At 40.9% G+C, this 24,618-nt stretch overlaps 2 protein-coding genes and 1 non-coding gene across 4 annotated transcripts; 1 reads left to right on the top strand and 2 right to left on the bottom strand.

Moving 5' to 3' along the window:
* Positions 1 to 2,658: 2,658 nt before the first annotated feature.
* trnap-ugg (transfer RNA proline (anticodon UGG)) lies at positions 2,659 to 2,730 on the bottom strand. The gene has a single exon. It is a non-coding gene; the product is annotated as a tRNA-Pro (tRNA).
* A 2,425-nt stretch (positions 2,731 to 5,155) lies between these two features.
* Positions 5,156 to 14,051, top strand: septin2 (septin 2). Of its 2 annotated transcripts, none has more exons than XM_004570531.4 (13): positions 5,156 to 5,290; positions 6,078 to 6,120; positions 6,793 to 6,907; positions 9,006 to 9,092; positions 9,188 to 9,311; positions 9,501 to 9,635; positions 9,756 to 9,873; positions 10,134 to 10,235; positions 10,779 to 10,924; positions 11,087 to 11,209; positions 12,239 to 12,299; positions 12,695 to 12,789; positions 12,921 to 14,051. In XM_004570531.4, exons 2-12 carry the CDS (start codon positions 6,097 to 6,099, stop codon positions 12,779 to 12,781), a joined length of 1,122 nt encoding a protein of 373 aa, XP_004570588.1. In that variant the 5' UTR covers positions 5,156 to 5,290; positions 6,078 to 6,096; the 3' UTR covers positions 12,782 to 12,789; positions 12,921 to 14,051. The 2 variants fall into 2 exon arrangements, with proteins under 2 accessions (XP_004570588.1, XP_004570589.1); XM_004570532.4 differs by having other exon boundaries at positions 11,087 to 11,170.
* Positions 14,052 to 17,746: 3,695 nt separating this feature from the next.
* stk25b (serine/threonine kinase 25b) lies at positions 17,747 to 23,388 on the bottom strand. Its single transcript, XM_004570529.4, has 11 exons — positions 22,980 to 23,388; positions 22,045 to 22,275; positions 21,890 to 21,946; positions 21,665 to 21,773; positions 20,192 to 20,349; positions 19,880 to 20,065; positions 19,318 to 19,463; positions 19,099 to 19,204; positions 18,947 to 19,018; positions 18,183 to 18,319; positions 17,747 to 18,088 (listed from the first exon to the last, which is right to left on the bottom strand). Exons 1-11 carry the CDS (start codon positions 23,007 to 23,009, stop codon positions 18,049 to 18,051), a joined length of 1,272 nt encoding a protein of 423 aa, XP_004570586.1. The 5' UTR covers positions 23,010 to 23,388; the 3' UTR covers positions 17,747 to 18,048.
* Between the last annotated feature and the right edge of the window lie 1,230 nt (positions 23,389 to 24,618).

The raw sequence follows: 24,618 nt of genomic DNA on the forward strand, positions 1-24,618 counted from the left end.
TTTTTTTTTTGCTGATCAACAATTTTAATCAATTTTTTGTCAGTTAATGTTGTAGCTTTCTAAGTGCATGCACCGGGGAAGTACCATTGTTCTCTGTTTGTTGAATTGATTTACAGGTCAGTTCCTCAGCCTGTGATTTTTTTAAAAATACATTAATATAATGAAAGCTGAGACACCATAAGTGCAGTGGGTTGCTGGGTTAATGTGTATCATTGTGTCAGCATAGATGGGTCTGTCTAATGTAATTTTATGTTCACTGTAAACAGATAAGAAGACACCTTAAAGTGATTTACCAATGCTGTTAATACTAATGCTGGTAGTCATGCAGCCTAAAGAGTTTATGCATGAGAAGTAATGAGCAATGGTGTCATTTCAGTAGTGGGAATAATTATTTCTGCCTAACATGGTGGAATTACAGCACTCCACTTTGATGTAATAACTATTTCAAAACCAAAATAAATCTTGGATCAATATCTTAATATTTACGAACATCTACCACAGATATTCTACTTTATGCCCAAGATACAGTAATCGTGGCATCAAATGGATTCAGACTGCAAAACAAATCAAATAAACCTGTCATGAACTTTTCTCTTTTCTGTAGACCAAACAATGAATAAACTCAAAAATACATTAGCAGTTTAATTGATGGTCAAAATGAAATTCCCATAAAAATGGGGAAAGTTTGCGTAATAAATCAAAATGCTGAGCTTGTAATCTCAGTCATCACTTCTATCAACGAACAAACTCAGCAGAGAAGAGTGGGAAAATTACTGATTTATTGACAAAAAGTCCCCTGTTTACTTATTTATTTTTAAGATCTCAGTGAAGGGTCGAAGTAGCAGATAAAGATCATCATATGGAGAAACTGCTCAGGTGCTTTACCACATTAATCTGCCGTGCTTTGCTGCACATCAGTGTGCGTGATCTGAGTGTGCACTGATGGTGTTTGAGAAAAGGTAAGCTGAGTTTATCTAAGGTTCTGTTTTTTTCTGCTGGTGAATTTGTTTCCATCTGATGATGTGGAAAGCTCTGACGCACAGACTTAAAATTTTGTCATTTCAGCTGCAAATAAATACACTGAAATCCCGAAACATTCAAGTCTAACAAGAGTTTCTGACACTTCTGAGCGGCCCATTAGGAAACGTTTCAGCGGGAAAATCCCCAAGATTTTCAGTGCTCCAGGGAGGATTTCACTAAATCTTGTGCTTATTCTCATGATACTTAGGAAAAGTAAAGCGGTTTTAATAGCTTTCCCCTGACACATTGATGGTAGAATATGCTTTGGCTCTGTGGCAGATAGCTTCAATCCGAGGTCGACGGAGAGGGGGGTGGGGGATTGGCTCGTGTCTGCCTGCCAGTACGCTCTCATAAGGCCCCATCTAAACCAAATTAATACACTTCCTCCAACATCTGAGGATAAACCTGAAGGCCACATTACTGTGGCAGCCCCTATCAGCCAGCTTGTAATACAACCGAGTCAGCAGTCAATGAGATACATTTGCAACCAGGCATTTGTCAGCGACTCAGTGCCATGGAGGCAAGAGATTTAAAATGTCCTCCAGTAAATTAAGTGCTGCTTGAAAAGTGAAAGGTGCCGGCTAAGCAGGCAGCTGCTTACTTTAAATAACACTCTGGTTAAAAGGCTGTGGCGACGGTGGAGAGAGGAGAGGAGTGCTTGCCTGGGTTAATATTGTTGACAGAAAATGTTAAACATCTGTAAAATATCTACATATCTGCTGTACATGTGACCAAAAACCAGAGAAGAATTTGTTTCCCTGTTTGTCTCAGATTCTGCTATGAAGTTTGTTTTCCACTGAAAAAACATGATGCTGAGAAAAGAGAAGCTGTGGCTCGTTACATGGATCTCTCTTGTTTGCACTCTCTCACAGGAACTTTTATTCTTATCCAAAGCATAACTTTAGCTTTTTGCCATGTTGTCGAGTCGAGGAAACAAGCACATGAAATATATTTTTTTAAAAACTTCATAAGACGCCTCATCTTATGAAGCCAATACATATGACAGACTGAGCTGCCACTAAGGAGCTTATAGAAATAATGGAAATAGTGTAGTTTCTGTAGCGATGATGTGAGTGCTGTTACAGAAAGGGAAACAGGCTGGTATTTCCCAAGACGTCTTCTGGACTCAGCCTAAGCAGAGGAGTGGCTTTCTTGGGTTACATTAAAAAGGGGAGAGCTGAGGTGTTGGCACAATGTAAGGTTTGACAAGCTGCTACTACTGGCTGAATACAGAAAGACAGCCTTCAATCCACATGAATGTTTTCTAAACTACCTTTATTTATTTATTTATTTTAACCAGGAAGGCATTTAAACTATGTTTCATCTAAATTTGGTTCAAATGTGTATTCATGACATTAAATTTTCTAAATGATGTTTGAGAAATATTTTCAAAAACAGTATTCGGCACACCTACCTGCAGTACTCGCAGTAATCCACAAGAGATCAGTATATCGCTGAGTGATAGGAGACTCAGGAACGTACACACACACAGCCCGTGTCTTTTGAGAAAAAGCCTTATTACTAATATCAGTTACTTTAGAACATTATTAAAAACCAAAAGTTTAACGTAATACACGTCTGTAAGAAACTGTGGAATGGTGCGTCAAAAATAATTGTGATTTACGGCACAAAAACAGTGGGCTCGTCCGGGATTTGAACCCGGGACCTCTCGCACCCAAAGCGAGAATCATACCCCTAGACCAACGAGCCGCATGTAAAGGACGGAAGAAGTATAATTTATAAAATTTAACAATCACAGCTGTCAAACTTGGTTTTTACCAAACGTTCTATAAATTCACTATCTAGCATGTAGCATGTAACCTTTGCTTAACATTCATGTAAGAACTAGTTCCTGTTAGGTAACGTTACTTTAGCTCGGTGACCCACAAGCATGTCCAGCTACCAAAGTCATAATTAATTGGATTTGACACATCATTGATTAGGTATGACTTAATTGAACTTCATTACGGAAGCCATCGGTGCATTTTTATTCTACATTTAACATGAACTGGTGTAGCTGTAGCTGTGTGCTGGAATGGGAAATATGCCTTTGACATGATCCTGGACATTTGCAGAAATGTGCAATTAGAGCTATCACATCATTTTCATCAAACCGTGATCTCTCTTTTTTCTTTTTCTCAAAGGTTCCATAAACGAGATGTAATATGGAGTCATCCATTAAAGATATCAGTGCGTGACTGCATCAGGCTGTAAAATTCTGTCAAAAAAAAATGTAACGAATCCCCATTTATAAGCAGGATATGCAGGATATGATTCTCGCATATTTCATGATAGCCTTACATGTACTGCAAAGACTTTATGTTGTGACTAGTGAGAAACCTCCTTTTAAAGCAAACTGACACAAGATAATCAGCGATGTTTTCCTCTTGAACCTATGATCGGTGTGCTTCACTGTTTATAGGAACAGTTTAGGAATCGTCGGTATAGAAATGTGACCCTTCCCCCTGAGAGTGCACCCACGCTTTACCCAAACACCCAAAGTGCTATCAGATCCTCTCAGCCTGTAACTGTAGATAGAGAAGTTAGACAACTCAGATAGATAAATCAGACAACAGTTATTTGTGAAAGCCATTTTGTTCAGAAGAAAAAGATCAGGATTGTCCCAGCCTGACTGTGATTGTTTACATTTTTAAGCTACATTCCAGTGTTATTCAGACAGCTCTGCAAGCAGGGACTGGTATTAATGAGTAATTGATTGTAGTGCCATATCAAGTCTGCTTATAACTTACATTATTTACTGATTCCCTTACAAGGACAATCAGCATTGTTTAACACGATCTCTCTCAACACTATCTAATAACAGGAGTTTCTGACTCAGTTGTGCAACAGCTGCATTGCATTAGTTTGGCATCATTGAGGAAAACATACCAGCAATGACAAGTATTTGAAACAGGCTGACACATGGAAATGTTTCTCAGTTTACACCCCTATCTTCAAAATAACCTACATTACCCAGTCTCCTCAGTCTAGAGGGTCTGCTGTTAGGTAACATAACTGAGATAAGGAGATGGGCAGACAATAGCGGCATATTAATCCCATTATTAACATCGGTGGGAATAACTAGAAGTTATGCTGATTCCTTGAAGCTGCTCCCCATTGAGGGAGAACTAGAGTGTGAAAGAATAAATATCTGAAAACATCACAAAAATATATCTTGCTACAAAGCCTGTCTCTCACAAGATCTTCCACCTTCATGAAACCTCAGCTAATGAAATTGTAGATGTTTCACAAAATGTAAAATATTTTATAATTTATTTACGTTGGATTTATTAACTTTGGATGGTTTGGACAAGTGGAGAGGAGGAATAGTAGGTATAGCGGACAAAAGGCCTCAGTTCATGAGTGTAGTCAAGGAGGACCTGCAGACATTGGTGTGACATAAGTGAAGTCTAGAGATAGGGTGAGCTGGAGGCAGATGATCAGCTGTATGGTGACACCCAATATGTGCAGGTGGAAGAAGAAAAAGACTTCCCTATGTTGAACTTACCATAAAGGCTCAATCTGAGCTGCATCACAGACTGGACTATATTAATAATTCAGGGTAGCTCCTACTTATTATATCCCCTTTGGGAGTCTAGTCTGTTAATAACCCCCATGCTCTGTCTGATGGGCTTTTATCTTTTATAATGCATTTCTAATGGCCGATCTTGTACATGACACAGGCTCCTGCTGACTCACAGGGGCAAAGTCTTTTTTTTCTTTTTCTTTTGTCAGTTTCAGACTTCAGTGTTTTCGGGTTCAGTTAAGTTTTCGTTAGAATCTGTTTATTTTTTCCAGTTTAGTTTCTATAAGTCTGAACATGTTAAACATTCACCGTAGTTTTCATTAATACGAATGTTAGTTTAATCCTGTTATTATATCATAGAGGACATTTTTCAAGGACAAAATTTAAAAAAAAAATAGATCAGGTATTACAGCTAAGTCTTGTATTAACCTATTCTTACTGAACATCTGCAGCAATGACTTAACTATATTGACAAACACAAAATAATGTTCCTCTCTGTTTTTATTATTCTGTTTTCTATATTTTCTAAAGTCTAGTTTTTATTTGATTTACCTTTTTGACACCTAGTTTTAGTTAGTTAGCAGTCTCAGTGGCTCGGCTGAGGGCTGAGCCTGCTGCGCTCCTCTCGCCCAGTGCATTGTGGTCTGTGTGCTAAAGGAAGCTGCTGCAGCGGAATCTGAAGAATTTGAGGTGTCCGCCAAGTCTGCTGCTCATCGCTCCCTGTACTTCCATCTACTCTGCAAGGTAACCGTGTACTTTTCAGCATTTAACCAGTTATTTATCACCGAGTGTGTCGGCGCCGTCGCTGTTAAAACGACGAAGCTAACATTAGCTTATTTGATTTCCTGCCCGGCTAGTTAATAGTAATTAAAGCTTAGCTTAACAGTGTCCCGAGCTGCTAGCTCGGGCTGCTAGCTTGTTAAACAGCGTTCAATTGACCGTCGATAATTACCGCTATAGCAAAATTTTAAAATACCCGAAGCTGGTTTATTAAGTAATATCAGTCACATTTAGAAAATCGGAAAATCAGCTGACTTGTAATGCTAACTCAACTAAACTACCTCGGAAACATATTTAGTTAATTAACCGGAAAAGAAATGCTCGGTTATATGCAGAGAAAACGTCTTCTCCCTCGTACTGTCGGTGTGTTTCTCACAGTTTCAGTTCATTCGGGGGTTTCGAATAACATACAACAGCCTACAACACAACTAGCAAAAGAGACCGATATGATGGTAATTACAGAAAGGTTGGGTTTGAAGGCTTAAGCTTCATCTCTTCCCTCAGATCATAGAGCTGTAGTGGGATGCAGCTGTAATGCAGACACCTAGAGCAGGAAAGCAGTTTTTTCTGTGGTGAGACACATCACTCTCACAAGCCACTCCGAGCAAAAAACAGACTTCCTGTCTCTCATACTCTGAAGCCTCTGAGTATGTGACTGCATGAGTCCAACCCCCATTTTAGAAGAAGGGTGAGAAAATATTTTTTTGTGTTGGTTGGTTTATATCTGTCTGTTTTTTGTCTTCTCTTTCAGCCTAAACAAGGAGGAAAACATGTCTCAAGCTGACAAAATGAAGGTAAATCATATCAAACAAACAAACCAACCAGTTTTTCTATCTGAACCAATAGGCATGCTGTAATACTAGATTCCTGCCTGTACTTCAGTGACTGCCTACTCCATTGCAGTAGCTTTAATGGTAGTGAAAAGGAAACACAATATGCCCACTGAGTTGAAACTTCTTGTTTTTTAGGCATTGATATTACCGTCCTGTTAATGGGTACATTGTCTGCGTGCTGCTCATTATCCTCATGACTCACTCATGCAGTTTTCTTTGTACTGAAAGGGCTAAGGGCAGTGTAAAAACACACTGCTTATCAAGCTCGCTCATCTTGACCTTCTTCCTGAAAGGACAAGGAATGGAGGCTTTGTCCACCTTATAAACTGAATAAAGAAGGTGCTGCTTTGTATTACATTTGAATTTTCTGGTATACAGCCTGGCTAGCTGCAGGGATTGGTAAATGGCTTCCTTTTGATGAGCTGCGTGTAGAAAATGCTGGATGAATGGGGTGGTGCGAGATCTTTTGGAAATAGCCTCTTAAATAACCCCGTCACAGTCAAGCCTGCTCAGTGATTTAAGCTCGCTCGCATATAATTAGCTGTCGCCTCACATTTATCCTGCTCAGTTTAATCGGAAGTAATAATCATTTTACACTCCTTTCTTTTTACTTTTCCTCCCTTTTCGCTACAGCAGGGGCAGTTCTCAAACCCCGAGACCCCGGGGTATGTTGGATTCGCCAACCTGCCTAATCAGGTTCATCGAAAATCTGTAAAAAAGGGCTTTGAGTTCACCCTTATGGTTGTAGGTGAGTGCGCTAATGCTTTTCCCACCACATTTTTCATGTTGCTGTGACGTGACGCTGTTTTTTATTTAGTCTGGAAAATGATAATGTATCTCAGTGATAAGAATGTTAAAGCTAGAGTAAACACGGCCACTTTGTGGAATGCATTTTGTCTTTTTTCGCTCATGTTATTGGGTTAAATTCATGTTGGGATCTTGGATGCTCGCTTGAACAATATGCAGTTTTTGCAGTCTGAGCTCTTTTTGACTTCCGTAGATTTTTTCCGTTTGTGTGTCACGAGCACACCGGTTGTTTTGTGTTCTATAATTCGTAGGCTTGCACTTGACTGTCTTACTGTGCATGAAGTTTTTTTTCTGCGCAGACGTAGTCATCGGTAAAGCTGCTCAGCTGATGTTGGCAGCAGTGTAAACTCTTACTCTGGTTCCTGTGACTGGGTGAACCCCTGTGCTTGCTGGGAATGGGGGAGGGTCGAAGCTCCCCTCAACACTGCTCATCCTTCTTCTTTAAAATAAACCAGAGAGGAATGTAGCCTGTGTGCCTCCAGGGACCCATTCAAACAGTGGACAGCGAGGCCTGCTGGTTCTTGTAATGCAGTAATATACCCTCTGTTTAACACCCGGGGGGGGGGTGTTAAACAGTGTTTTCCTGGGTGAGCGGCTAGATGCTGCTCTTCTCCACGTATAGAAATAATAATGTTGCAATGAAAATGAAAAGCATTGATCTCTGTAGTCTCTTCCTTTCCCACATGCACTTGAACTTGCAGTGTGCATAATAAATATGTCAGTTTGCTCCCTTACAAGACCTCCTGGCAAATTGCCACTAAAGAAGACCTCAGTAAATCTTTTGTCACAGCCTGGCGAGAGCAGCTGTTTAAGACTCTGTGTCTGTGCTCGACTTCTGTTTTTAGCTGGATGTAACCAAGAAACTAAACAGTAGTTTCTTGTCTTTACGGTTGCTTTGAATCTTTTTTTCCAGACAGCAGGCAGAGTGTTAGACTGAAGCGATGCGGCAGATCAGATCAGATGTTTGTGTGGTGTGCAGGAGGTTTTTCTTGGCCTGATTATCAGACTGAGTTACTATTGTCTTTCACTTGAGGAACACCTACTATTGGTATTTGGATGCATGGTTTAAATTTTGTCCTGTAAAGACATTGATACTGATGTGTAGTTCATTCATAAATTATATCGACTGAAGCATTCAAATAACGTCATTCTCATTAAATACAGTTTGTTTACCCTTTGTTTATTTTATTAAAGAGCTGGACTAATATAGTTTTAGAATCACATCAGTCCTTTCCCCTGTGATAGACTGGATACCTGTCCAGGGTGTACCTTGCCTGTTCCCCATAACAGCTGGGATAGGCTCCAGTTTCCACCTGACCCTGAATTTGAAAAGTCATAAAGAAAATGGAAAAATGGAAATTTCACCACACAATTGGTGTCATGTTTCCTGTTTAACCTGCTAAATTTGGAATTCTGTAGATTTCTATTTGGCTTTTGAATGTCAGGTCTCTTTTGTGTAACCTCTCTGGTCAATTTGAGGTTCTTACCCTTAACTCATGAACAAACTCGTATCCTTCCCAGCTTCTGACAAGGTTTCAGCCACCTGACGGCTGGGGAAAGATTAATGCTGAAGTCAGATTTAGAGTTTGGTTGATGTGTATTTCTATCTTGTGTGAGATGCAGTGTGTGTTACACACTGCGTTTCCTGCGGCGCACTGAGGACGTCTTTGTTCTTTTGGTTGAAACTGAGCTCTGCATTAGAAGAGCCCTTGCACTAACCAGAGCCTGACTGTGCATTTGTAATTATTAGCATTGTGTTAATGCTAATAATTACGGGCCGTGGTGGTCAGAGGGCCCGGTGGCGCCAGTGTCCGGCAGCCTCGCCTCTGTCAGTGCGCCCCAGTGTGGCTGTGGCTACAATGTAGCTTGCCATCACCAGTGTGTGAATGTGTGTGTGAATCGGTGGATGACTGGTTGTGTAAAGCGCTTTGGGGGCCATAGGGACTAGTAATGCGCTATACAAATACAGGCCATTAACCATTTAACCATTATGCAGCCCTCATTTACTTGTGACAGCTTTACCTTCCTGTTATCTAAAGGTGAATCTGGACTTGGAAAATCCACCTTGATCAACAGCCTCTTCCTCACTGACCTGTACCCTGAGAGAGTCATTCCTGGAGCAGCAGGTAAAACACACACACATTTACACGCTGAAAACACTGATGACTAATTTTTTGTGAAGCAGTTTGAGAAACCTGCATTTGATCTTTCCCTCTCGTAGAAAAAATAGAAAGGACAGTTCAGATCGAGGCATCCACTGTAGAAATCGAGGAGCGAGGAGTGAAGCTCCGCCTCACTGTGGTTGACACACCAGGATACGGAGACGCCATCAACAGCCAAGACTGGTGAGAAATCATTGTAGGGTGGAGGCTGATGAGTAGATGAGGTATTTTTGGATTTGAATTGCTATCTTATTCCTGTGATCTGTGAGTGGTGATGATAGGAGAGGATAGGAGAGAATCTATTATTAGCCAGGCTTTGTGGTTGCCTTTGCTCAGTATAATTTCTAACTTTTTCTTTTTTTGTCCATCCAGTTTCAGCACCATTATCAGCTACATTGATGACCAGTTTGAGCGCTACCTCCACGACGAGAGCGGCCTAAATCGTAGACACATTGTTGACAATAGAGTTCACTGCTGCTTCTATTTCATCTCCCCACTCGGCCACGGGTGCGTCCTGCTATCCCCACTTGCACAAATACTGTATAGGCCTAAGTCATTACAGTGAAGGTCCTCTGTTCACGCAGATTCTTTGTCTCTCGTTGACCCTCTGTTTCCTTTCCCTCCCAGCCTGAAACCACTTGACGTCCAGTTCATGAAGGCCATTCACAACAAGGTCAATGTGGTTCCTGTCATCGCTAAGGCCGACACACTCACCCTCAGAGAGAGGGAGAGGCTCAAGCGCAGGGTGAGGACGCCAGAGTTACCCATTGTTCGGGGACTTTTTCCATTTCCTGACTTGAAGAGTAGTTACAGTATCATGTTATCATACTCACTGCTTTATCCATCGGGTGCATCAGAATTTTGCAGGTACTACTGTATCAGCTGATCCTGAGAAATGATTCTGAGGATCGTTATCTCGTGTCTGGAATCAAAAGAAAGCAGAAGATCATCATCAGTTTAACATAACTGCTAATAACTGTTGTTTTACACTCTCGTGTTATCAAGATTCTCGATGAGATCGACGAGCATGGCATCAAAATCTACCATCTTCCCGATGCTGAGTCAGATGAAGATGAAGATTTCAAAGAGCAGACGAGGATCCTCAAGGTACTGACTTCATTATCTGTGCACGATTTCAACCTTGGAGAAAGGTTTCTTTCTGTCTTCTTCCTACGCAAATAGCGATGGGAGATTTGAACAAAACCCAGTTTCTATCTCAGTGTTTTCTGTGAGTCAACTTGTGAGATGGCACGTGTGCTTACAAACAAACGCATCAAAATAAACTCTGGGTCAAGGTTCAGTGTGTTAGCCGGTGCAGACCACAAAAGCAAAGAGGAAAGCTATCAGACAGCCCTTTCCAACAAATATTAATTTTTTGTAAAAACAGTTAGTTTATATGTCATAAATGCAGGATTTGCTGGTTTAGTTGGTTGGTTAGTTAGGGTGAGGTGGTAGACAACCCAATCCTACTCTCCTGGTCATCTTGTGAAGCTTTGATTATTCACTTTAGAAGCTTTGGTACTCGTTTGGGACAGCTCTGCTTTTGTTAAACTTCCAACTATCAATTTAGGGATTGGTTTTAAGTATCATAATTATCCATGGTGTGTGGTTGAAACATGATAAATATGAGCTACTGCTCCTCTTCTCCAGGCTAGCATCCCATTTGCAGTGGTAGGTTCCAACCAGCAGATTGAGGCCAAAGGGAAAAAGGTCAGAGGTCGTCTGTACCCTTGGGGAGTGGTGGAGGTGGAGAACCCGGAGCACAATGATTTCCTCAAACTGCGGATCATGCTGATGTGAGTGGTGAAGTTTGTGAGTTGACAAAACTGTGTAGATAACGTAGTCTCATTTTGAAACTGCTGTAACCAGACGGCCTCCGCCTGCCTTTGGAGGGAGTATGGCGGTGCCTGAGCTCTCTGCAAATCTGTTTATTGTTTGACTTTTCCTCAATCCCACAGAACCCACATGCAGGATCTCCAGGAAGTAACCCAGGACCTGCACTATGAGAACTTCCGTTCGGAGCGCCTCAAACGGGGTGGCAGGTTGTCCTCCCATGGTTACATTCTGCCTATGTCTCCTGCGTACGTACTTCCCTGTCTGCTTGCTTTTCTGCACCTCCCCCTCCTCAAACAGCAAATCTCTGAGCTGTGTGTACATTTACATCCAGTATTGTGGAAAAAACACACACACACACGAGGTGAAACTTAACAAAACCCAGCTAAACCAACCAGAAAAGGAAAAATAAAGAGTTATTCCTGTTTATTGGGTAGTCCGGTCATTCATTTCCTTTTTTCCAGTATCAGTTCTGTAGTACAGTAACTCTAACCCGTGATTTTTGCATGTGAACTGTAATAGGTAGAGGTAGTTGGAGGTGAATTTAGTGCTGTTTGCTTTAGTGGGTTGTTTTATCTTGTGTGTAGCAAATCTGTGCAGGTTAGAAACAAGATTACTGTGTGTGTAGCATTTAACATAGTGTGGGTAGCTCATTATTTAACCCCTAACGTTGACCCAAAGGACTGTTTTTAGACTTTTCTTCTAAAGGCAACACAGAATAAGGGAGTGGTTTTACTGTCTTCATATTTGCCGTGCCATCTGTCCAAAGATGGTGTTTGGTGTTGAATTGCCTTATTCCCAGTGAGTGGACTGATGGAGGTACTGTTTTATTTTTGGATTTTCTTAGTTTGGGGGAGGTCCTGCTCTTCCCCTGACCTTTGCACCCACTGCTTCTCTCTTGAATCTTCATGCTTTCACCTCTGTGTAGTTATTTGTTGTAGCTGCCAACTCTTCGCTGACAAACCTTGTCCCTGCAGACAAACCTTGTCCCTGCAGACAAAACTAACCCACTGACCCGCTTTTCTACTTCCTCAGTGTGGCTTTTGTCGTGTTTGCTTAACGCTGCTTAAAATGGCAACACTCTCTCATGCAGAGAAAACACAGTTTCTCTGCTGACTAAATAATCATGCTTCAAAAATCACTACAAGAGCATTTATAACCTCTCCAGTTGTGTATTTGCTTTAATGATTATCTTTTTAATTGTGTCCTGCATAATTAAGTCATTGATTTTTGCAGCGCACAGCATTGCAGTAACTATAGTTGTGTCTGTAAAGCAGAAAGGGACCTGAGCCGGAGGAAATGGACAAGGATATGATCCTGCAGGAGAAGGAGGCTGAGGTGAGATATTTCAGACACTAGACTACAAGCGTTGTTTTCAAAGAAATGTGTTGTTTAGGTTTCCTAAAGAAAGTTTTTGGGCCAAGATAAAGATGAGGCACATTTATTGCTTGTGTTTGCGACGGGCAGCCAGTCAGAAGATTTGTTGACTGTTGCGAACAAGGAGGCAGGTTTTAAAGGGAGAGGAGATGAAACGGCATATTTCAGACAGGGGATGGAGTGAGGGTGTGCACCAAGGTCCAGTTTAAAACAAATAAGTAGACAACCTTGCAGAAACAACAAACAATATTATATGATAGACTCTATAGAAAACCCCCCCAAAATGCCTTATGTCACTTCAAAGTCGCAGCCATGAGTGTCCTGATTCACACCTTTTGATGTTCTGTGTCGTTCAGCTGAGGCGAATGCAGGAGATGATTGCCAAGATGCAGGCCCAGATGCAGAAACAAGGAGACGGAGAGGGAGAAGGCCAACATGTGTGAAACTGATGGTAAGAGGCAGACCTGTGGAGACCCGAGGGCAATTCTGCTGCAGACGCATTATCAGTTATTTTACAGCGTGCTAGATTTCTTCAGATGTCCAAATATTAATATTCTTACTTTTCTTTTTTTTCCGGATTAGATATTTGAGCCACTGCTCGAGTTTGACCAGAGAGATGGAAAAGGTGTAAAGCTGCCTGGTCATGACTCCTCTTGCTTGCCACTATTTTATTATTATTATTTTTATAATTTCAGCTCCACATGGGATCTGGAGTCTTTTTCTTTTTTTTTTAAATGCATACAGTAAAGTATATTCAACAGTGTTACATTTATATATTCACACACGGTTCCATTTTTTTTTTTTTTTTTTTTTTTTTTTTTTTTTTTTAATTGTACCACTTTAGAAGAAATCGTTTACTGAAATGAAGTCATATGACCAATATTTTAAAATGCTTGCATATTTTATATTGGGAGATAGTTAATTTTTTTCCCTTTTGTTTGCTGTTCAGAAAACCAAAGTATTGCTGCTTCTATGCGAAGACTTTAGTGCTGAAGCGTCTGTCGGAGCACATGCTAACACATGCTCTGTGAAGGAGTGTCATTGAGAGAGAGAGAACTGTAGTAGCAGACGTAGCTGAAAAACCTCTTTTATTCCATTGTTACATGACTGTTTCAATGTTATTCCTGTCAGGAGAAAACATTATTTAACAATTTATGAGTTCACCATACATGCTTGCCATTAAATGGAACCTGTCCTGCTCAGTATTGATGTTAACCCGCTCATGTGCATGCGATTCTCAACCCATAAAAAAAATTATGATAAATTTTAGGGCAGCGTTTCATCCATTTGTGCTTTTCTCAGTATGTTCAACTGCCTTCGAGTGTGGTTAAGCTCCTTTTGATATGAATTAAACTGTGATCCAGAACCTTTTATAGTCTTCCCCATACGCCAGACAAATGAGGCGCGAGGCCTCTTTGGTGCTTTCACTTAACTAAATGCATTTAGTCCTTCACGTGTGTCGTCCTCGGTGTAAAGTGAAATCATGTGACAGGAGCAGTGAGCGAATTTATTGGTACAGTGAGATTTAAGAAGTTGAAACTTCTACCTGTCCCTACTGACCGCAGAGTTTAAAGGCGACCTGATGAGGTCAGTGTAGCCAACGATCCCCTCACCAGCCGAGATGTGAGTTCTGACATTCCTTTGTGCTGTTTGTACCTGACAGATTTTGTTCTTGATACATATATTGTAATAAAAGTTTTATTAAGTATCAAACATTTTTTTTAGTCTGCTTTTTTTTTTTTTTTTTTAACATTTCCCCCCTACCTTTTTTGTTTTTTTGTTTTATTTCTAAGGGAGAACAGTTCAAATAATAAGATTTAAATAACAGAAAGAAATGTGGGTGTTTGTAATCACTGCGTTTGTGTGTATACGGAAAGACAATGGACACAGTTTCAATCATTTTTGTGCAAGATTTAACGTCTGTGAGAATAACTTACCAGGTAAGTTTGCAGTGTTAGGGAAAATCAGGTGACTGCCTGATTACCGTTGGCTGAATTTAAGCTGCTCGTGTTAAAGCATTTTGCCAGATCCCATTTACAGACTATGACTAGATGAAAGCAGCCATGAGCCACAGAGCGATTGGTCATGCAATTAATTTTTCTAAATTCATAAAGAAAGGTATGCCTCAGAAGCAACACAACTCTGCTGATTACTGATTCTGGGTGTATGATACACTGGATCTTAGACAGGCAACACTTCCCATTGAAACCTAATCAGTGCCTGCTGGTGTTCAGTTAGACCATAAACTTTATAAAATTAGAGGAGCCCGAAGCTGCTCGTCATGCACATCAGGTGATGCTCTGCTACGTGTTTTATTTCAGTGAGATTAATTACCTCTGAAAGAACCACCGTGATTCTGCCCTCACAGTAACAGGGTGTCACTAATTACTGAGATACTGTGAGATATAGAGGTTAATTACCAAACCTTCAAGCTTATATTCCCATGTGCAGCAAGAGGCGTGGAAACTGGATCAAATGATAGTGTAACAACATTTTTTTTAAATAGAAGATTACTTTTAAAACATTAATGAAGCATCTGCAGCACTGGACTAATGTGAACCTACAGGGAGTGCAGAATTATTAGGCAAGTTGTATTTTTGAGGAATAATTTTATTATTGAACAACAACCATGTTCTCAATGAACCCAAAAAACTCATTAATATCAAAGCTGAATGTTTTTGGAAGTAGTTTTTAGTTTGTTTTTAGTTTTAGCTATTTTAGGGGGATATCTGTGTGTGCAGGTGACTATTACTGTGCATAATTATTGGGCAACTTAACAAAAAACAAATATATACCCATTTCAATTATCTATTTTTACCAGTGAAACCAATATAACATCTCCACATTCACAAATATACATTTCTGACATTCAAAAACAAAACAAAAACAAATCAGTGACCAATATAGCCACCTTTCTTTGCAAGGACACTCAAAAGCCTGCCATCCATGGATTCTGTCAGTGTTTTGATCTGTTCACCATCAACATTGCGTGCAGCAGCAACCACAGCCTCCCAGACACTGTTCAGAGAGGTGTACTGTTTTCCCTCCTTGTAAATCTCACATTTGATGATGGACCACAGGTTCTCAATGGGGTTCAGATCAGGTAAACAAGGAGGCCATGTCATTAGTTTTTCTTCTTTTATACCCTTTCTTGCCAGCCACGCTGTGGAGTACTTGGACGCGTGTGATGGAGCATTGTGCTGCATGAAAATCATGTTTTTCTTGAAGGATGCAGACTTCTTCCTGTACCACTGCTTGAAGAAGGTGTCTTCCAGAAACTGGCAGTAGGACTGGGAGTTGAGCTTGACTCCATCCTCAACCCGAAAAGGCCCCACAAGCTCATCTTTGATGATACCAGCCCAAACCAGTACTCCACCTCCACCTTGCTGGCGTCTGAGTCGGACTGGAGCTCTCTGCCCTTTACCAATCCAGCCACGGGCCCATCCATCTGGCCCATCAAGACTCACTCTCATGTCATCAGTCCATAAAACCTTAGAAAAATCAGTCTTGAGATATTTCTTGGCCCAGTCTTGACGTTTCAGCTTGTGTGTCTTGTTCAGTGGTGGTCGTCTTTCAGCCTTTCTTACCTTGGCCATGTCTCTGAGTATTGCACACCTTGTGCTTTTGGGCACTCCAGTGATGTTGCAGCTCTGAAATATGGCCAAACTGGTGGCAAGTGGCATCTTGGCAGCTGCACGCTTGACTTTTCTCAGTTCATGGGCAGTTATTTTGCGCCTTGGTTTTTCCACACGCTTCTTGCGACCCTGTTGACTATTTTGAATAAAACACTTGATTGTTCGATGATCACGCTTCAGAAGCTTTGCAATTTTGAGACTGCTGCATCCCTCTGCAAGATATCTCACTATTTTTGACTTTTCTGAGCCTGTCAAGTCCTTCTTTTGACCCATTTTGCCAAAGGAAAGGAAGTTGCCTAATAATTATGCACACCTGATATAGGGTGTTGATGTCATTAGACCACACCCCTTCTCATTACAGAGATGCACATCACCTAATATGCTTAATTGGTAGTAGGCTTTCAAGCCTATACAGCTTGGAGTAAGACAACATGCATGAAGAGGATGATGTGGACAAAATACTAATTTGCCTAATAATTCTGCACTCCCTGTATAGGCTAGGTTAAAGCTGATACTGATACTTGGCAGAAGTCTTGAGCCACCCCTCATTTCTTCATGGTTTTCTAGGAAAACTAGAAAAAGGTGCAACACATTTTTATTAACACAATAAGGCAAAAAACAGTTCTAGCAAGTCTGAAAGATGAAATGTAATATGTACCTTTATTCTTCTTTATGCTTTTTAGATAGGGTTACATGTTGGAACAAAATCGGACTTTTCCTGGTTTATAATTCCATCATTTATGACACAATCCCATTGCTGCTGGTTGAAATGCAGCCCTTGAATGGTTCATTGGTGCTGGTCGTTAAAAAAAAAAAAAGAAAACGTTCCACTGGCAATGAACAGGTGCAAGGACTGGACTGAAAAAGCAGCCAAGGTCCAAAATATGTTTTTGAAAGACGTCCTTGAGAACTACTGCTCAATAGCACTTTTGAAATTACAAAAGTCTGGCTCCTTGGGAGCAAAATATAAAGAAAAGAGGGGTGACTCAAGACTTTTGCACTGTATTTAAAATTAACCTATTATGTTTCTAGGTCCATACTTTCATCTTAGACCATTATTCCAATATCTTTGGAAATCATTGTTACAAATAATCCTCAACCATCTTGTATTTGAAACAACCTCTTCGTTTCCTTCACCCTCCCCTAAAACCAGCTTTCCTCTCAATATCGTTCTCATACACAGGCTTGTATGGCACATGGGTGGGGCTTCTGTGCTGACAGCTAAATGTATGTACCTGAAAAGACCATAATAAGGATATCGCAATGCACCATACAGAATCAAGAGTAGGAAAAAAACGTCTGAAACTGATAGCAGTCTTAAGTCTGGGCTCTTTTTAGCTCACTGATGTAATTACACTGCTCAAAACAATGAAGGTAACCTTTAATGATCCCAGTATAACACAGAATAGTACAGGAATGAAATCCCCAGAGCCACTGTTGGACTTTATGCTGGTGAAGCAGCCAAATACTCAAATACTGCCCAGAAGCTCAGCATCACGCTATCATTTTCATTTCTAAAAGCACACAAAATGAATTCACAGTGGTTTGAGGTTCCAGCCTGGCCAGGTTGATACTCCTGACATGAGTTGGTGTTATACTGCGAGGACTAAGTGTTCCTTTTTGAGCAGTAAACTTAAACTTTGGCCAAGTGTAATCTGAGCATCAAGCGTGTAACAGCATATACATGAGAGAAAATAAAGGAAAGTATTATAGGTCCTCTATAAAAAAGAAACATGAGCCAGTAGTTAAATTAATGACATATGACAGCAAAGATAATGGAACATTTTTCATAGAATTTATTATAGTTGGTTTTTTTTCCACTAACATGGATACACAACGCTCTAACTGTCATGGCTTTTTTGTCTTAAATACTCTCCGCTCATAAAGAAAAACTGTAAAAATATTTAATTATAACTAATTAAAAGATCTCTTCAGGGGCTGGACTTGGAAGGGTGTACAGGTATGAGGGGATGGAGGTGGGTGGGGATTTGTCTGTGGTCCTTATCTGAGAAGCTGTGTGGATTTGGGGGGGACTGAAAAAGGGTCGAAGGGTCACGTTACATCCAGCGAGGCTTTCACCGCAAAGACGGGGTGGTGTTGCCATTTAAAGAAAACCTAAAAGAACGACATGAAGCAGCAGGTCAGAATAAGATAAGTGTGTATTTGCTGTTTAATATTAAACAGCCCGGCTGAGACGGCGGTACATCACCTGCACACTCTCTCCATCACATGTGTAACGAGACGGTCAGAGATGCCCGGACAGGACTCCTCTGCCAGGTTGAAGGCATTCTCCAGTTCCTCAATGGCTCCTACTCCGCCGCCACTTGCCCGCCGCTTCTCCTTCAACTGGTGGTAAAGGAAAAATCAAACAGGAACGATTTAGTATGCCGTGCAGTGAGAAACTTAAAAAAAGAAAAAAAAATCCTTCTGTTTAGAGTAAATATAATGAAACAGGTTATGTGGGGGCAAGCTTTTTATTAATATCATAACAAGACCCACTTCACTCTTACCTGTTAATGGTAAAAAACAAGGCAGAGATTCACGGTGTCATGATGTTGGCCCTTTGTCTAAATCAGAGGTCAGCAACCTGTGGCTCGCGTTAGTCACAGGTTACAATTACTATATATATATATATTGATTTATCCTCTCCCAATTTCATCCGCCTGTTTGTGCCCCGTTACCCACGTGTGCTTCTTTTTTTATCCAACTGTTTGCTAGCAGGAGCTAAAATGCCTCTTGATGCTGAAGGTTGCCGACGCCCAGTCTAAATGAATCTAAACGCTGCTGTCGGCTGCTTAATTGCCACAAGGGGTCGCCACACTAGGTAATGCTGCGTGTTTGATTTGGCAGTCTTACATTGGATGCCCTTCTTTTTGGACCCTAATGACCTTTCAATTGTCAAGCAAATATTCCGACTACTACATTTTATCTAAATGAATCTGAGATTGTATAAAAAGCAGCAGTATGGCCTACCTCTCTGAAGGTGGGTGTTACCAAAGCAGACAAGCACTGTGACTTTGGTTGCCTTTTCACAGAATCTCCTGACTGCAAAGAGAAAACAGAGCGTAAGAAGAAAGGAAAAAAGATTCGACCTGGTGTTTCCGTCTCTGCTCAGTCTGCCTTACCTCTGAATCTGTGTGCGTGTAGCCCTTCTGTAACTTGTTCATAGAAGTGGGCCTGACTGTGGGGAAGGTCCACATGGGACACTGATCTACATCACCATCAGCATCCCTGAAAGAAGCGGGGACAGGAAGAGGAAGAAGATTGAAAGGACGAGTAAACATACCCCTGACAGATACACCCTGATTGTTAATGCAAATAAGTGTGATGTTCTTGAGACTAACATGTCCGAGTCGTCAGAGCTGGACTCCTCCCCGTGTCCCTCTGATTTCCAGCGGCGGTAGCGGTCAATCAGCTCTGTCAGATAAGCTGTCTTCTTGGTGTAACGTGTGATAAACTTGTGTTTCAGAAGCTCTTTGGCTGTTGGTCTCTGTGCAGAGAAGAAATTCAGTTCGATTCAATTCCATTTATACAGCGTCAAATCACAACAACTGTTGCCTCAAGGTGCTTTATATTGTAGTGAATAAAAACATGAGGAGCATAAAAATGTACAACCAAGGGTAATATCACTCAGCCCATACAAGTTGGAGTGCTGTTGTCTACAAACACATGCTAAAGCAAGCTTCAGTGTCAAATTACTTGGAAAGGTTTTGGCGCCTTTCAAGAGCGCACTTTGGATCATGTTGGAATATTTGAGAAACAACCAGAACAATCTCTAATTCCTATTAAGGACCGGACATGCTAATCCAAAATACTTGGTAGGATAAAGAATTCATGTTCAGTTTCTCTCAGTGCAGCAGTTATTACCAGATGTATGATACTCATGTATGTTGGTGTTTTACTCACAAAACGGGGGTCTTTATTTAGACAAGCCTCTACAAATTCTTTAAAGGGTTTGCTGTAAGGGCCTTCCAATGTGGGTGGAGTGTTTTTGGGGATTAGGAAGAGGACTCTCATGGGGTGTAGATCAGAGTTGGGGGGTTCCCCTTTGGCCAACTCAATGGCGGTGATTCCCAGAGACCAGATATCAGCCTGAGTGGGTAAAGACATAAAAAGCTGTTTAAGGCATCAAAATTCAGTTCCCGTTGGTTAACAACAAAATGATGTCTCTTCATGCTCTCAGTGTACACACAGCTTGTTCACAAACGTTTGCCTCACCTTAAAGTCGTAGGCTGACTGCTTAATGACCTCCGGGGCCATCCAGAAAGGCGTGCCGACAAATGTGTTCCTCTTGATCTGAGTGTCTGTCAGCTGCCCCGCCACCCCAAAATCTGCCAGCTTCACATCACCCTGCTCTGACAAGAGCACATTGGCAGCTGGGAGAAAGGCAGAAAAGACAGACCGTTAAAATACAACCTAAAGTATCTGGGTCTGCTTTTTGTATCTGTTACAGCAGTCTGGTTAATATAACGTGCTAAAAATAAGATGAGGCCAGAACATCTGAGATAATGAGTAACAATGTTGTTACAGCTTATTCAGGCCAACTCTCACTTTTGAAATCCAAAATCATAATAATTAATTTTGGATTTTGGAGACTGGAGTGCTGCATTTAATTTCACAAGCAACTGTAGATAAAAGGAGCACAAGAACACAAATAATACGGAGAATAAATCCACCCCACCGAGTAATACACCAAAGTTTTAAACTCCTTATTTGTGCGATTACTTAATTACAAAGTGTTACATTTTTTTATAACAAGGAAAGAACAGAGCAGAAAAGGCTCCACACACAAAATATGTAAAAGTGTATACAATTCGCACACGCAGCATGTTGTGAGATTTCAAGCTCACAGATGGTGTTAAAAATGTACACAGCTCGTTGGCATATTTCAGTGTGTGCACTTCTTCTCTGCAGCATCTGGTTAAGGCCGGCTGTGCAGCAGCTCTCTATCACAGCGTTCAGTTGTTGACATAAAACGTTGGATCACAGCATTGAGTCTTGTACTCACAACAGCGTACACTACAAAACAGCTCTGAATTATACCCGAGTTTGTACCAGCGCAGAACTTGACAACTATGTTAGCTGTTAGCTGACACCTATGAGACTCTTTGGGTGAGTTCACACCTATAGTTTGTTTTCTCTGGTATAGTTGGTGAGTTTGTAAACTTTGAGTTCTTCCCTATGATTTGGTATCTTTTCACAAAGAGAAAAAAAAAAAAAACACGTCAGGATGTTCAGTCCGCTCACTGGACAGATGTGTAAATATAGAAAGAAGGTGCTGTGTCCTGGACTATTAGAGAATATACAGAATTTACTTTCATTTCACGGATAGCTGCTAGCCCATACAGACCTTTGCACATCTCTAGTACCTTGCTGTATCTCTGAAAACAAAGCATACGTGCCTACAGGAATTTTTTTTTTTTTTTTAAATCTCAAACTTGTAACCTGGTAGTTTGTTTGGGTCAACTACCAGGAACATATTCACATCATAAATAAACTATTCTGGAGTTCATTTAGAACTGCACCAAGACAACCTCTTCCAAAGGGTCTCTGTGTGGCTGTTTTGGTCTGTGCCCGAGTGTGATAACTGGGTTCACATCTGCACAAACAAACAGCACCAAGGAGGAAAATGAACCAGAGTTTGATTTAAAAGGACTGAACACCGTAAAGATCGAAGTGAGTGCTCATTACCTTTGATATCTCTGTGAATCTTCCTTTCAGAGTGCAGATACTCCAGCCCCTTTAGTATTTCCCTCAGTATAGTAGCAATGTAAGTTTCTTCAAGAGGTCCTGGACGGAGCTAGGATGGTGACAGTGTGACAAAAAGATGAGTTTTCCCTCTCGAGTATGAAAAGTGCACTATTGGAGGAGTTGTCTAAAACTTTGTAAGCTGCATAAAAATAGAAATCTACTTACTAGATCCAGAGCAGATCCTCCACCTAAATACTCCATGATAATCCACAGCTTTGTTCCCTGTGGGAGGAGGAAACAATTGAAAGAACAAACCACTGTATGTGTTTGTATATTTAAGCATCTGGGCAAGTATCACTTCAGTATTTACATTATCTCACCTTCAGATATGAGCCATAATACTTTGTAACATAAGGACTGTCGCACTGGCTCAGCACCGTGATCTCCTGCTGAATGTCTTCTATCTCGTCCTCTGCCTCCTCCAGGTCTATAATTTTAATGGCCACCACCTCCTTTGTGCGGTTGTTGATGCCTTTGTAGACCTCTCCAAACGAACCCTTGCCGATCCGCTCCTGCTTGGTGAAGTACTCCTCAGGGTCCAACCGAGTATTCTGGCCCAGTGAGAGCAAAAGAGGGATTTAAGTACAGAGTATATACCACAGTGACAACCCCCTGTAGTTTAATGTGTGTGCTTATGAGTGGGCGAGTCTCAACACAGAAGCCATGTTCACAGTTGTCCCTTATCTCCATATTATAGTGTTTGCATGCGCTGCCCAAATATAAAATATGATTTAGAATTAACCTTCTTATCTATGTCAGTGCCCATCTATTCAGTCACATCCCTATACAATTAACTAGACTCTAGATCGAGCTTTGTGCCAGGATGTAATTTAAGAAGTGTGACTCCTGAAAGTTCAGTGGTTTTGTCTCTCCATAACAGCAGGAAATGAGCAATGATTTGCGAACAAAAACGCCTTCAAAGAAGTCACTAAGTGCAAAAAATATTATCTTAATAAAGACTTAACTCTAAACGCCCAACTCTGAAAAAATAAAATGTCATTACACACTCATACAAGATCAGAGATTATTATTACATATTTGTCATTTGTTGATGGCAGTCAATTGTACACCTGACTGTGACACCGACAAGAACATTATATATACATAAATTCACATCTGTGCATATTAACACTTGCTTTTATGGCCTAGCCCACCACCCGGGTTATTCATGGAAAGCCTGAAAAGCCATGGGGGTTCGGCTGGTCTTGGTTAAGAAGCAGGGAGGTGACAGTTGAAGAAAAGATCATTTCTTTACCTGGTTCTGCATGTCTCGAAGGTGTGCCATCCCCTCGGCTGGTTGGACGGGACAGGGACGGCCACAGTCCTGTCTTTCAAAAGTCAATAAATTGTCCTTTCGGGTTTTTTCTCCCCTCGTATCTGTCTAGGAAGCTAGCTAGGCTGGCTAGCCAACTAGATAAACAGCCAGTCTGCAGGCTTTAACGGGGCTGTCACTCCGCGCACTGTTTTCGGCCTCCGGGTAAAACGGAGGACTGAGCAGCCGAGCTACTGACCGAGAGACTCCATGAGTGTCGGTGGTCCGAAATAGAGGAGAAAAATAGCTCTTTCCGTGAATTAATAATTAATTCATTTCAAGGAGCGCTTAGCCCGTTGTTCAATTGAAGCTTGAGGAGGACAAAATAATGGCCCAGCTCGAGAACGCATGCGCGTTTTTTTCTTAAATTCGTTGGAATTGTGGGAGTTGTATTTCTCCATGCTTCAGAGACACGCTTCTTCAAACCTTTCAAGTTTTTTTTCTTAACACGGTACACGGCAAAAATTAAAATAAGATAAAACTACATTCACAATTTTAATTTAAAAAACTACAACACGTGATCTCTTGGAAAATAGTTTTACCTACGTTCAGATCTAACCAAAGTCCCATATATATATCTCACATAATACCATACAAGCTGCCAGACAGCATTAGAACACCACTGAGGATTCATTACATACAAAAATAGAAAATGAACAACTTCAATTCAATTTAAAGCTGAAATAAGTTTAAATTACATTTTGTGGAAATGATTGTGTGTGTTTTCTGCGTATGATTGATAGCAGAGGAACTGGAAATTCAAATTAGGGCAAATCAAATTAACCATATGCAGACAAGTGTTATGTGGGAGTAAATCTTTGTGTTTGTCTCTGTGATGAAGATATAATAGTATAAATTTGAGCACAGTGGATAGTGTGGACAAAGACGACAACACACATATTAACAAGACTGAGTAATATCTTTTGAATGGATGAATGTTTATATTTTGTTTTGCTTTTATTTATTTAATCAAACCTTTATGCACGAGCTGTCATACATAGACACCATACCTAAAGACATTGAAGGAAAAAATGTCCATCCCGGTTTTCCCTCCAAGGCACGAGCGATAAGCAGAGTTCTGTCCTTTCCTTCTAAGATTCCTAATTATTTAAAGTAACACTCAGGTATGCCATTCAGCTGGGTTAGTTACGACGTCGGGAGCAGCTTGGGAGAACAAGGAAACACAGACTGCTTCAGGTTGTCTTCCCAAATCGACTCAAAGGTTTATTTAGTACATAACAGCTTATATAGAGAAAAAAAGGTTCGTGTGTCAGCTTTCCCAGTTCAAACCGGTACAGACCAAATAAGGAAACGTCTTCCTGCCTTGTGAGCAAAGAAGTATCCTGTGTGTAGTTTCTCTCTTCAGCTACAATTTATGATCATCCCAGCAAAATACACTCCTAGACATAGAATACAGAGTTCTTTCATTAGTGAATTCTGAAACAAACCACCTGGCCTTTAACGAGCCTTTTTCTAAGAGATAAAGAAAAAGGGAGGATGGGAGTAAGGAAGTGGTCTCATCTCTGTGGTGTTTTCGACCTTGGGGTACCAGCTTGTGAGTCTTTACACATTAATTCTTGGG

The sequence above is a fragment of the Maylandia zebra genome, linkage group LG18 (genome assembly GCF_041146795.1).
Source record: "Maylandia zebra isolate NMK-2024a linkage group LG18, Mzebra_GT3a, whole genome shotgun sequence".
NCBI lineage: Eukaryota > Metazoa > Chordata > Actinopteri > Cichliformes > Cichlidae > Maylandia > Maylandia zebra.